General features: G+C 60.6%; 1 protein-coding gene and 1 long non-coding RNA gene across 12 annotated transcripts in view; one reads left to right on the top strand and one right to left on the bottom strand.

Moving 5' to 3' along the window:
- The window catches only part of LOC107160246, a 5,300-nt gene extending 3,530 nt beyond the window's left edge, over window positions 1-1,770 (bottom strand). The window contains exon 1 of one of the 2 annotated variants that reach the window (XR_001505837.2): window positions 1,350-1,770. This is a non-coding gene — a long non-coding RNA (uncharacterized LOC107160246). The remainder of the gene's footprint in view (window positions 1-1,349) is intronic. The other variant, XR_007347640.1, reaches the window with a different exon arrangement.
- Window positions 1,771-2,040: 270 nt separating this feature from the next.
- The window catches only part of LOC125616854, a 21,523-nt gene continuing 11,181 nt past the window's right edge, over window positions 2,041-12,382 (top strand). The window contains exons 1-4 of one of the 10 annotated variants that reach the window (XM_048803228.1): window positions 2,102-2,520; window positions 4,050-4,122; window positions 5,196-5,450; window positions 5,605-7,876. In XM_048803228.1, the coding sequence (XP_048659185.1) occupies window positions 2,403-2,520; window positions 4,050-4,122; window positions 5,196-5,450; window positions 5,605-5,761 (603 nt within the window). In that variant the 5' untranslated portion in view covers window positions 2,102-2,402 and the 3' untranslated portion in view covers window positions 5,762-7,876. Of the gene's footprint in view, window positions 2,521-2,768; window positions 4,123-5,195; window positions 7,877-12,382 lie in introns of those variants that run through there. The other 9 variants (XM_048803225.1, XM_048803227.1, XM_048803226.1 and 6 more) reach the window with 9 other exon arrangements.

Genomic DNA, 12,382 nt, shown 5'->3' with positions numbered 1-12,382 from the left:
CACCCCACCCCACCCCCGACAGGCAGGAAAGCTTTCCAGAGCCAGGGAACACAGGGACGGCACGTGTTGGGGAGAATCCCAACGCTGGGGTGGCGGTGAGGGCTCCGGGCTCTCTGTGGGTCCTGAGGGAGCTGCTGTCTGCAGGGTCACCCCGTGGGGCACAGGGCACCGTGCTAGTCTGCGAAAAATGGCTGTATTCCTTATCAATGGCACAAACTATAAATATCCATCAAAGAGGCAGGAAGAAAACTCAGGGCATTTCCCAGAGGCCGTAGCATTTGGCTGAGGTTGTCATCGGCTGAATGTGGGAAAGTCACACAGCCACCAAGACCACACAGAGGGACTGCAGTGGACACCCAGATTCACAGGACTGAGGCTGTGGGGCCCCCAGAGCAGGTCTCCGCCAAGTCCCTCTCGGGGACCCCTCCAGCTAAAGAGCACCGTAGCCCAGGTCAGGTCCTCTGGGTCACACCCCCAGGGTCAGGTCCCCCGATCAGGTTGTCCCTGGTCAAGTCCCCTGGGTCAGGTCCTCCAGGTTGAGTCCCCAGGCAGGTCCCCAGGAGGCAGCCACACCCAGAGGTGCTGCCATGATAGAAACTGGCTGGCCTGTCCCTCTCCCCTGTACCTGGACAGCAAGTGCTGGCCCTGCGCAGCTCCCACACCAGGCAGCAGGAGGTGAGGGGCTTGTGGTGGGGTCAGCCCCCCATGGCCTCCGGCTCAGCCCCAGTGCAGGTGTGTGGACGTGGCAGGGGAAGGCAGGACAGATGCCCAGGGATCAGCAGCCCCTGGAAGAAGTTCCCAGAAGGGGCCAGTGCAGGACCATCAGGAGCAGCCAAGAAGGCAGGTCACTGGTGAGGTGACGCAGGAGGCCCTGAGTGCTCAGGGCACCCTGGACGGGGCAGGCCGGGCAACCAGAGAGGCAGACTGTCCCCGAGGAGCCACCACCGCGGCAGCCCAGCCCTGGGTGGACGGCTATGAGTCAGGCCGCAGGCACCTCTGGGGTCACCTGCTACCCTGCCCATCCTCCCAGAGCCCCCAGGGAATGAGAACAGAGGGCCCTGGAAGGCCGGTGGCCCAGCCCCCCACTCTGCCCCTCTAGGGGACTGCGGGGGACTCGGCTGGGTGCTTCCCCTGGGAGCCAGCACCTTGCTTCCGTCTCTCTGAGAGGCGAGGCGGCCCCATGTGGGTCTGAAGCTGAGAATCAGGCCAGGCCTTGAGACGCGGCCCTCCCCTGACCCCCTGTCAGACCCACCAGGGAGCCTGAGGGCAGGTCACTGAGGAGCCAGAGATGACCGCATCTTGCCAAAGCGCCCTGCAATTAGCAGTTCCAGAACACAAACAAGTCAAACCTGGGATCTGTCAGAATCCAGCTTGTCCCACACCCAGGGCAGGCGTGTGTGGATCTCAGAGCTGGGGGAGCCTTGTGCCCAGTGCCACCGTGGTGTCACCATGCCCGGCAGGGGTGAGCGTGAAGCCTGGCTCCTCCCTGGGCCGGGCGTGGGCCAGCAGATCATTCTGGCGAGTTCTGTGTTTCACCACACAAGGCGCCACCACCCCACAGAGGGCAGAGCTTCCAGCACATTCTATCAGTGCCCCCGCAGTGGCAGGCCCCAGGGGCAAGCGTGCAGGCATCAGGAGGGGCGCATGCCAGTCCTCGAGGTCCTGCCCCTGTGTGGGGGCCAGGCAGTGCCTTCAGCCACCCTGGGAAGTGCCCAGGGTCCCCGTCCTGCCGTGTCCAGGCCTGGGAGGGAGCCTGCTCTTCTTGGGCCAGGCGCTGTGTATAAAGGGCCCCATGAGCCGCAGCTACAGTCCAGGCACGGCTCACCACAGACAGAGGCCAGAGTCTGGGGACAGTGACACTGGGTCATATTTATTCAATTTCACATCAGGCTCCTCAGATCCCTGAATCAACAGTGGGTTCTGTAAACTGTTGCCTAAGAGGAAGATCAAAGCCTGGTAGATGGTGGCCCAGGGAGAGGATTGGCCATAAAGGCAGTGGCCCAGCGCCACCTGCAGGGAGGCCGCTGCAGAGCCGGAGCCTGCAGGGACAGAGGCCGCTTCCCCCTCGGCCCACGGCCAGGCCCTGAGGGAGAGGCCACCACCACCCAAGCACCCCTCACACAAGCGGGGGGATCAGTGGGTCCTGCTCAGGAGGCTCTTCGCCCAGGCACTTCTGCGCCCAGCAGAATTCCTCAGCTGCCCCCGAGGAGCGGCCATCGAGGGCTGCTTACGGGACAGGCCTGAGCCCTCAGGGCTGCGCTGGGCACTCAGTCCTCCCAGCGGCCCCCTCCTGCCCAGCAGCTCCACAACTGCTGACCCTGGACACTCCCATTCCCGGGGCAGGGCACACATGCCTTGGGGCCCCTGGCTGTCCACCCAGACCCTGCCCGGCCACTGTGCCCATGCGCTGCCCACCAAAACCTCATGGAAGGCTTTGCTGGAGGAAGCCCAGGCCTTGGAGGGCTGCCCCGGCCTCCACCCTGGAGGTGACCTCCCCCAGAGACTGCCTCTGCTGGACAGGTAAGACACAGGACCCTGCTTTTCCTCCTGACCCCTGGGTCTGCCTGGCCCTCCTTCTGGGGTCCTCCCTGCTCTCTGCTCAGTGGGCAGCCTTTCTCTCCCAGGATGCCAAGGTCAGCGGGGGTCGTGGCTTTTCCAGGAGGGAAACAGGACCCCAGGTTGGGGACACCACCCTACAGTCTCAAGGAAGGAAGGAGGGAGGGACGGTGGGAGGGGGACGGAGGGGAGAGAGGGGCGAAGGCAGCCGCTGAGGGCCATCCAGCCCTTTGCCCCCGGCCCTGGGAGGAGAAGCCACACCTCTGGCTCTGGGTGGGCTCTGCCCTGGCCACTGTGTCACCCTCTGCAGTGAGGTTCTGGCAGAGGACCCAGGCCCGAGTCCCCTGTGGGACAGGCCTGGCTGCACTGGGGCTGGGCTCAGGCAAGAGCTCTCTGGTGCCTTCTGTCCAGGCCAGCGGAGGCCGGGCTCTCAGGGAAGCAGCGTCTCTGAGTCCAGCTCCTCTGTGCCCAGCCTCCCCCCTCCCACAGGCCAGTGAGGACCATGGGCAAGGGCTGTGCATCTGCCCAGCTGCCTTCTGGGGCGGGCGCTGCCGTTGAGGCCCTTGCTTCCCTCTGTCTTCTCAGGGTCCCCTTATGGGACACCATAGGCAAAACCGCCTCACGACAGCTCCACAGCCTGCCTCAGAGCTGGTGGCTTCAACCCTCAGAATAAACACAGGGCCAGCTCCGTGGCACGGCTCTGGGATGTGACTCTGAGACCACAGAGAGAAGGAACAAGACCTCATCGACACCTAAACCCTCCGGCCACCACAGGAGCCTCGGCAGAGTGACAGAGCCACCGAGGAGGAGGAAAGGCCGTACTCACACCCCTGGATGGTTTCAATCCTGACTATACACAGAACTGAGCAGCAAATGACGATCCAGTTCAAAATCAGACCAGGGACCTGTGAGGACCCGAGGCAGTGAGCCCAGACCCCGCAAGTCGAGCCCCCGCCTCCGGGCTCCTGGAGTTGGGTGGACAGGGTTCGATGGGCTTCGACAGCCGGGCCCACGAGGGTTAGCGTGTGCATGTGAGGTCGGGCTGGGCAGGCAGCCGTCTGCAGGTCAGCAGGAGCCTTCCTGGAGCCCACCACGCCAGCACCCCTCCTGGCCCCACCCCACGGCACTGCCTTAGGGTGGCCCCAGCACTCACGCAGACCTGGACATCCCTGAAGATGTTGAGATGGCCAGAAAGCTCAGGAAAGATGCCCAGCAGCATGTGGCTAGGGAAGGGCAAGTCAGGACCACAGGGAGAGACGGCCTCTCCGCCCACGGGGACGGCCCCTACTACCTGTCCACACAGAGAACAAGAGGCGCTGGCCAGCACGCGGAGAACGCAGGACCCCTGCGCTGGGGTCAGTGCAGCTGGCTTCTCAATGAGTGGTCCAGCAACTCTGTCTCCGGCGCAGGCAAAGGAGCTAAAAGCAGTCACGAGCTGACCGCACACCACGCTGTGACAGCCTTAGTCACGGCAGCCAGGTGTCTGTCCACAGGTGATGGCCAAACAAGATGTCCACGCAGTGGAATGTCACCCAGTCCCGAAGGAAAAGGAAAGCCGGGCACGAGGTAAAGTGGGTGACCGTTGAGAACGAGCCGGTGATGTGGGCCGGCCACCGGGCAAATGCTGTAGGAGTCCTGCTGCCCGGCACCTGGGGTGGCCACATTCCAAGGTGGTCGCTGCTGCTGGGGAGGGGACAGTTTTGTTTGGGAGATGGCAGGTCCTGGGGATGGTGAGGTGGCCTCACAATGCTTGGCTTGGCCTGATGCCACTGGACAGTGCACCTTAAAGTGGTCACGTGGGGAGTCCCATGGCACATGGATGTCACCACCCTTCTTACGTTGAGGTGAATGTGTTGTTCCACGTGACACTGGTCCTTTTTAGTCTCCCTTGTTTGGGGTCTTCCAATTGTCTCAGGAAGGGCAGCTGGACAGTGCCTGAGCTCCACCTGCACAACAGGAATGGGGAGAGAGTCCACTAAAGGCTCCTGGTGGGGAGAGTCCACTAAAGCAGACAGGCCCAAGTGACCTCCACCAGGCCACAGGAATCCCACATCCCGTCCCACCTGTCACCTCCAGGTGGATGGGAGGCCACAGCTTTAGCGTTTGGGGAACTCTGAGGACCACCACGGTCCTGCCCATCAGCTGCAACACAGGGGGGCCTCTGGAACCTGGCCACAGGCACAGGAGAAGTCCTGCAGAGCCCCTGGGGACCCTCCCCACCTCTGCCTGAGCCAGCCCTGGGTGGGTACATCCGGCCAGCAGTGAAGGGGCTATCAAGTGTCTGTGCTCTGTCGTGTCCTCTGTCCCTCATGCTCCCTGGCTCACCCCTGCCTTGGCCTGTGAGGGCTCCTGAGGTGGCTGCTGTCCCAAGGGCAGATGGCCCCAGGGCCTTCCTTCAGCGGCCCTTCCCCGCTCTTGTTGGTGCCTCGACTGCCATCCCCATGCCTTGTGTTGAGCTCTCTGCCTGTCTCTAGCCACCTGAGACCCCCGAAGCCCAGGGGCCAGGGAAGGGCGCTGGCCAGCAGGGGGAGCTCTGTCCCCGGCACCCTGAGGAGCACAGGCCCGGAGGCACCGTGGAGCAGAGCCTGGCTGGCGACTCACACCAGCTGTTCCGGGCTGTGCTCAGGCCTCCTCTCTAGGGGGGACATCGAGGAACCAGAACTGTGTCCACTGTCCCTGGAAGGACCTGCCTGTGCCCACAGCCTCCTGAGCCTCGTGGAGACCTGGGTCACGGCAGGCGGAGAGGCGCTTCCTCACTGGGACTCACCCCTGGGCTGCGCAGCCAGGGAGGGGGTCTCCCGGGCTCCCCCAGCCCCACCGACCCCTGCAGACTCCTCCCCTGAGGATGGGTCCAGGGCACCTCGGGCCGCTCTCCCCAGGACCTCTGCCTCAGGGTGAGCTGCCAGCCCAGAGCTCCAAGCACCAGAGCCACCCTGTCCCTGCCCCCAGGCAGATCTGGCCCAGCCTGGGAGTGTCCCTCCATTGGCTGCAGGTTCTTCCTGGTCTGAGCAGTTAGAGCTGAACCCCAGCATCTGACCCTCACCCCAGGTCTGCCGCAGCAGCTGTCCCCACCCACTGTACAGCTGACACGAGAAGCTCAGAGAAGTCTGGAGTCTTGCCCAAGGCCACACAGCTCTCCAGAGAGGAGCTGGCTCCAGAACCAGACCTTGGGTGTGCAGGCAGCAGCCCCCCAGCTGAGGGGTGAAGGTCGAGGGGACAGTATGTGCTGGGAGCCACAGGGCCAGGCGCAGGGCTCATGGGGGAGCACAGAATTGCTGCAGGGCCCAGGTGCTGCCCTGCAGCAGCCTTTGGACAGTCCTGCAGGAGGTGGAGCAAGGACAGCCCTGACTCAGCACAAGGCCCAGGAGGAGAGGTGCCAGTGGGTCTGCCACCCCTGGATTGGTGACGGGAGCTGGACCAGGACAGAGGTGATGGGTGACACCCGTCTCTGGGGCGTGCCTGGGGTGGCTGAAGACGGAGCATCCTCGGGGAGCCGTGTGGACTGAGCACCGAAGGACAACCCCCGCCCAGGCAGAAAAGGCGCCCGGAGCTCACTGTGTATGAGACAGAGCTCCTGCGGCTCCAGCCTCCTGGGTGAACTTCCTGGGAATTCGTTTCTGAGATAAATTGTTTGGGGATTGCCTGGTCCATCTCTCCTAAGCCCCCAATGTTTTCTGATGAGGCACTTTCATCTAGACAGACCTGGCGCTGAGTGGCATCTCAATCCCTGCAGTACTGACACCTGCCAGGGCGCGTGGTTTACGGGCCGAGCGTGAGTTCCTGGCCGGTGGCGGTGCGCAGACCCAGCCGGGCGCTGGAGAAGGAGACAAGGCGAGCGCTCCCTGGTCTGCTGGGAGCGGGGCTGGGGGCAGCAGGCCTGGGGCCCCGGGCAGGGAAGGGCCTCCAGTGCTGCAGTCTGGCTGGGCACAAAATAACCAAGCCGCCACACAGCCCTGTAGGTTCAAAACAGGAACTCCTTCATTCTCCGCACTCCGGGAACACCCACTCGGGGCCGCCTCCTCCCCGACACACCCCACACGGGAACTCCCCCCACCGGAACTTCACCAGCCCACGCGAACTCTTCAGGCATCCCCGCGAGAGCTCAACGGGAACTCCGCGAGAACTCAAAAGTCATCATCTTCATGGCTCGCTGGCGTCACCTCTCAACCACTACTTCTGGCAAAAATGCCATGCGTCATCCCGACTTGGCTGTGGCCCTCAACACTCCAGGGGCCAGGGGCCTGGTCAAGGGGAGTTTCCATAGCCAGTGGGGACACAGAAAAATGGCTCATGCACCTGCCCAAAAGCTCAGGCGGGTCTCCTGCCCTCCAGGAGCCACCATGGCAGAGGCTGTGACAGGGAGGACATGTGGGGATAGCGACAGGGCCCAGGCCACCTCAGGCTTCTGCGCTCTGAGAGTCTTTAAGGGCCGATTCCTTGGTCAAGGGAACCAACGAGGAAGGACACAGTGGGTCTGAAGAGGTCGGGTGCTGGCGCCACATCCCCACGGACGCAGCAGAGACACCCAGGAGTCCCCACGTGCCGGGTGCAGAGGGGCCTGCTGCTGCCTCAGGGCTGTGGGCTGTGCTGCGTCCCTGAGAGACCAGTGTGTGCAACTCCACAACCAGGAAGCAGGTCTCGGCGTCCACCTCTCAGGGAGCCCGGGGGCCGAGGCCGATGGAAAGCAGGGTGCGTCCCAGAGCAGAGCCTTCTTTGTCCCCAGGTGAAAGGTGGCAGGACAGCCCATCCCCCAGATCCCAGGTGCCCCAGATGCCCCTGTGCCCTGTGCACTCTGCCACCCCCCCCCCACCCACCAGAGACCTGAGGGAGCTCACTCACTACCCGATGGCCTCAGTGCCCCCGCCCTGTGCAGCCAGCTCACCTGTGGCAGGTGGCCCTGGGAGCTGGGGCCCAGGTCTGGCAGAGCTGGCCCCACACTTGTGTGGCCCAGGGATGGACGGCCAGTCTCCCGGGTTTGCAGACCTGCAGCCCAACTTCAGGGCTGTCCCAGGAGCACCGCCCAGACCAGCCCTGGCAGACGGCTCCCAGCTCTGTCTCCCAAGGGTGTCGGGTCCTCCTGCCCCAGTGGACAGCCTGGACACCGCACAGGGCAGCCTGTGCTCACAGCACGGCTCCTGCCTGCTTCTGTTCTGTTTTAAAAACTTGCTCACATAGAGAAGACAAAGTGATAAAGCTAAGGACCCTGAGCATTGTCACCAAAGGCTACATGAATCAGAGCATCACGTGCCTCAGAACTCATCCATCAAAAAATAAACCCAATTAATAAAAATTCTACAAGCAATTAATCTAGACAGAAAAAGGGAAAGGTTTTTCTTTTTTTTTTTTCCCATGGCAGGGGTCAAAGCCAGGCAAGTGCCCTAGTCCTGAGCCATGTCCCAGCACCGTCCTGAGGGCAGGAAGCACAGAGGTAACCAGAGTCCTAAGCCTGGCATCCAGAGTGGGCTTCTTTGTCACCCTGATGTCTGTGACATGCACCCGGGATTCCTGGCTGTGGAAGGACACCCCCATGGCCAGAGGCCACCCCAGGGACCAAGAGAAACCAGGAGGAAGCCCAGGATCCGGTGGAGAAGGAGCGCTGTTGAGAGCCCTCCCAGCCCAGCCACCCCGCCCTGCACCCTGCAGGCTCAGCAGCCCCACCTTGGAGGGACTCACCCCAAACTCTGGTCCAGACCAGCCTCAGCCTCCTGGAAGATGGGGAGCAGCCCCCCAGTCCAACCCTGGTCCCTGAACAAGGGGCTGCACTTGGGATGCTCTCAGCCCATGGCCTGGATTCTCCATTCTGAACTCCCCCATCTCCACCTGGGGCATCTGACCCCCTGCTCCAGAGGTGAGTTTTAAACATGAATTCTAAGACAGGAACCAGCAAAGTGGGTCTGCCGAGAGGAATGAGGGACCCTTGAGCCCCAGGAGGGGAGACCCCAGAACCCCAGGAGAGACCCTGACCCAAAAGAGAGCCCCATGCTCCAGGAGCAACAGGGCCACCCTCTCACCTCTCCCAGGCCGGTGTCCACCGCCTCGACCCAGCATAAATGCAGGGGGAGTCAGGGCTGGTGTCTCCCGAAGCAGGCAGGCGAGGCACCAAGACTCCAAGCAGAGGGTGCTGCAGGAACATGATGCAGGTCTCTGGCACGGAGGAGCCACAGGGCTGCAGGAGCCTGGCCCTCCCGCCTGAGTCTCGGGGCACCTGCTGCCCCCGGAAGCTTCCAGAGTCCCCCCTCCGTGACCACGCCCTCTTCTGGCCCTTCCACTCTGGCACCGGTGCTGTCTCGCTGCTCTCCAACCAGCTTGTGCCAGGCTCCCTGCTCAGCCAGGTGGCCACCTGATGCCCATCCATCCACACAGGCCAGGGCCTGGCACCAGACCTGTTTCCCATTTCTAGCCAGGCCCCAGGTACGGAGGGTACAGCTCCGTCACAACACGACCCCTGACTCTCCAAACACCCTAGCCCTAGACGCTCTCCCCAAGCAGGAGACTTTAATTAAAGCCCACTGGATACAAATCAGAGCCAGAAACACCGCCTGGCTCGTGCCACACTTGGGGAATCTAGGGAAACCGCCGTCAGTTCCTCTCTTCCTGACCTGAGTCAGAATGTGAAGGCGATAATACACGAAGCTCATTTCCGTGGCCCTAACCTTCCAGAATGCCCACGCCCCTCGGCATCAGGGCAGCTCATCACTACCTCGCCCCCCCTCCAGGAAGGCCGCCCTGCCCGCTCGGGCGCAGAGCACAGAGCTCAGGAAGCAGGGCAGGTGGCCCCTGGGGACACCCTGGTTACCTTGCCAGCGGTGTCCCCATGCCCCAGGTGAGACCAGGAGATGCCAATAATAACAGCAGCTAACACGGTCAGTCCCCACTTCAGTCTAGCCCAGCACACGGGTTGGACGCCGGAGTCCAGGATGGGTTAACTAAGTGACAGCTGTCAAGTAAAAGCCTCATGCCCCGCCCTCAGCCTCCACCAATCACAACACAGATAACACGGGAGCCATCGCCAGGGACCAATCATGGCGCTTCTTTCAAGGCCAGTCTGTGATTTGGCCCCAGGCACCTGTCAGTCATACAGCGCCCTCAGCAAAGCTGGGTTCCTGCTGGGGTCCAGGTGTCCAGCTCGGGGAGCACTTGACTAAAGTGGGTGAAAGAGGAGGAGCAGCCAACCAGGACCCCGTGCAGCAGAGAGGCGGGAAGTTGGAGCCCAGCACCCTGGAGTTAGAGAAGAGGCCGCTGGCCTAAGGTCAGCCAGAGACAGGACCTGGGGACTGGCCACATCCACCGAGAACCGTGGCCAAGAGGAAGATGGACACGTGCAGAGGAGGGATGCCAAAAACCTTCCCGGAGGAGCTTCCAGGCGTCTCAGGACTTGAAAGTGCAAAGGACGAAACGCTGGACCGTGACCCAGGCTCAGGAGGAGTGTGGGGGCTCCCCCACGACAGACGGCCCTGGGTCAGTGGCGGGAGACAAGCCGGCTGGAGCCACCTGACAGCCACCATGCGGTGCTCCACAGAGCCTGCTGCAGGTGCGGCACTCACCAGCACCGGGCTGTCTTATTTTTTCTTTTGTTTCTGTATTTGTTCTTTTTAGTTGTACATGACTGTTACGGCCTGGATGTGAGGTGTCCCCCAAAAGCAATGCAAGAAGATTCAAAGGAGAAATAATTGGGTTGTGAGCTTCTTAACCAATCAGTGCATTAATCCCCTGATGGAATTAACTGGGTGGCAACTGGAGGCAGGTGGGGTGCGGCTGGAGGAGGTGGGCATTGGGGCGTGGCTTTGGGGTGCATTTGTACCTGGCAAGTGGAGTCTCTCTGCTTCTTGATCCTCACGTGAGCTGCTGCCCTCTGCCTCCCTCTCCCGCCAGGATGTTCAGCCTCACCTGAGCCCTGAGGAATGGAGCAGACTTCTGTGGACTAAGACCTCTAAAACTGTGAGCCCCCAAATAAACTCTTCCTCCTTTACAATTGTTCTGGTCGGCTCTTTTAGTCACAACAGCAGAAAAGCTGACTAAAACAGAATTTGGTACCAGGAGTGGGGTTCAGGAGCTTACGGAGCTTTGTGGGATTGGAAGGAGGAATTTGAGATTGTAGCAGTGCAGGCTGGAAATGCTTTAGATTGTCGTAAGCTGAGCTGAGTGGCCAATCCTGGGGGAAGCTCCGAAGACCAGAATGCCAAAAGTTACCATGGTCAGCTAAGACTGGGCTCAAGAGGGTTCAGCAGAGGACTCAATCGGAATCTGGAGAAGAGGCCATTCAGTTATGTTCTGGCCGAGAAGTGATCTGCGTGTCTGATTAGTTCTACTGTCTTTCCTGTTCCCCGCCCCCTCCCTCCCTTCATTCCCCTTTGTCTGATCCAATGGACTTCTGTTCCCCTCCCCACCCTCCCTTTTTGTGGGCTAGCGTCAACATATTAAAGAGAACATTTGGCCTTTGGTTTTTGGGGACTGACTTATTTCACTTAGCATGATATTCTCCAGTTTTGTACATTTACCAGCAAATGCCATAATTTCATTTTTCTTTAAGGCTGAGTAATATTCCATTGTATATAAATATCTCATTTTCTTTATCCATTCATGTTGAAGGATAGTTGTTTCCATTGCTTGGCTATTGTGAACTGAGCTGCTATAAACATTGATGTGGCTGTGTTACTACAGTATGTTGACTTTAAGTCCTGTGGGTATAAACCAAGGAGTGGGGTAGCTGGGTGGTTCCACTTCAAGTTTTCTAAGGAATCTCCATATTGCTTTCCATGATGGTTGCACCAATTTGCAGTCCCACCAGCAATGTGTGAGTGGACCTTTCTCACCACATCCTCACCAACGTAAATTGTTTCTTGTATTCTTAAGTGTTGCCATTCTGACTGGAGTGAGATGGAATCTTGCCGCAGTCTGGCTGGGCACAATCAAGAGCCACTTGTCAAAACAAACTAACTTTATTTTTAGAACCACACACGCCAAACAAAACAGCCTCTCAGGAAAAACCCTCAGAGCCCAACTGCCACCACCGGCTTCCCACAAGTCTCTCCATCTCCCCCACTCCTCCTGCTCTTGAGGCCGATTGGCTGGGTCACGTGGGCGGAGCCAAAAAAAGTCCCCCAATGAGCAGCTCCGTGGTCTGAAACGGCCGGGAAACAGCCCAATGAGCATCACCACAGAGGAGCCAATCAGCTAGATGTTGCTGGGGCGCTGTGAGCCAATCATCAGCTGGCAGTCTGAAAGTTTGCTGGGGCCCCTTCAGCTGTGGCTCTCAACATCTCCCCTTCTCTGTTTAAACAACAAGCATGTGGCTTAGGGACCGTGCCTGCCTTAGGTTGTCCAATAGTACATATGGTTCTTACCCGTTATCAGATGAGCTGACCTCAAGGTGTCAGCCTCCTGTCTTAGGTTGGTACCACTGCAATTGGATCTTACCCGTCACTGACTACCGGTCCAGCATACAGCCACACCTGTGGAGAGGTCTACACTGCAGGCAGCCCGCCCGGGGAGGCCACTAGGCAGGAGCACTGGTGTCCCATCTGCCCCAGCAGGGGTCCCTGAACTAAATCATGGGCTGGGGGCCCTCAACTATCCATGTGGGCCGGGGGTCCTGAACTAAGCATGTGGGCCAGGGGGCCCCTGAACTAAGCATTTGGGCTGGGGGACCTGAACTAACCACATGGGCCATGGGGGGGGGCTGAACTAACCACGTGGGCTGGGGCCCCTGGACTAACCACGTGGGCTGGGGGGCCCTGAACTAACTATGTGGGCCGGGGGGTCCTGAATTATCCACGTGGGCTAGGGGGGCCTCTGAACTATCCATGTGGGCAGGGGATCCTGAACC

This window comes from Marmota marmota, unplaced genomic scaffold, assembly GCF_001458135.2.
Source record: "Marmota marmota marmota unplaced genomic scaffold, marMar, whole genome shotgun sequence".
NCBI classification, from domain to species: domain Eukaryota; kingdom Metazoa; phylum Chordata; class Mammalia; order Rodentia; family Sciuridae; genus Marmota; species Marmota marmota.
This window is presented reverse-complemented; position numbering and strand designations above follow the sequence as displayed.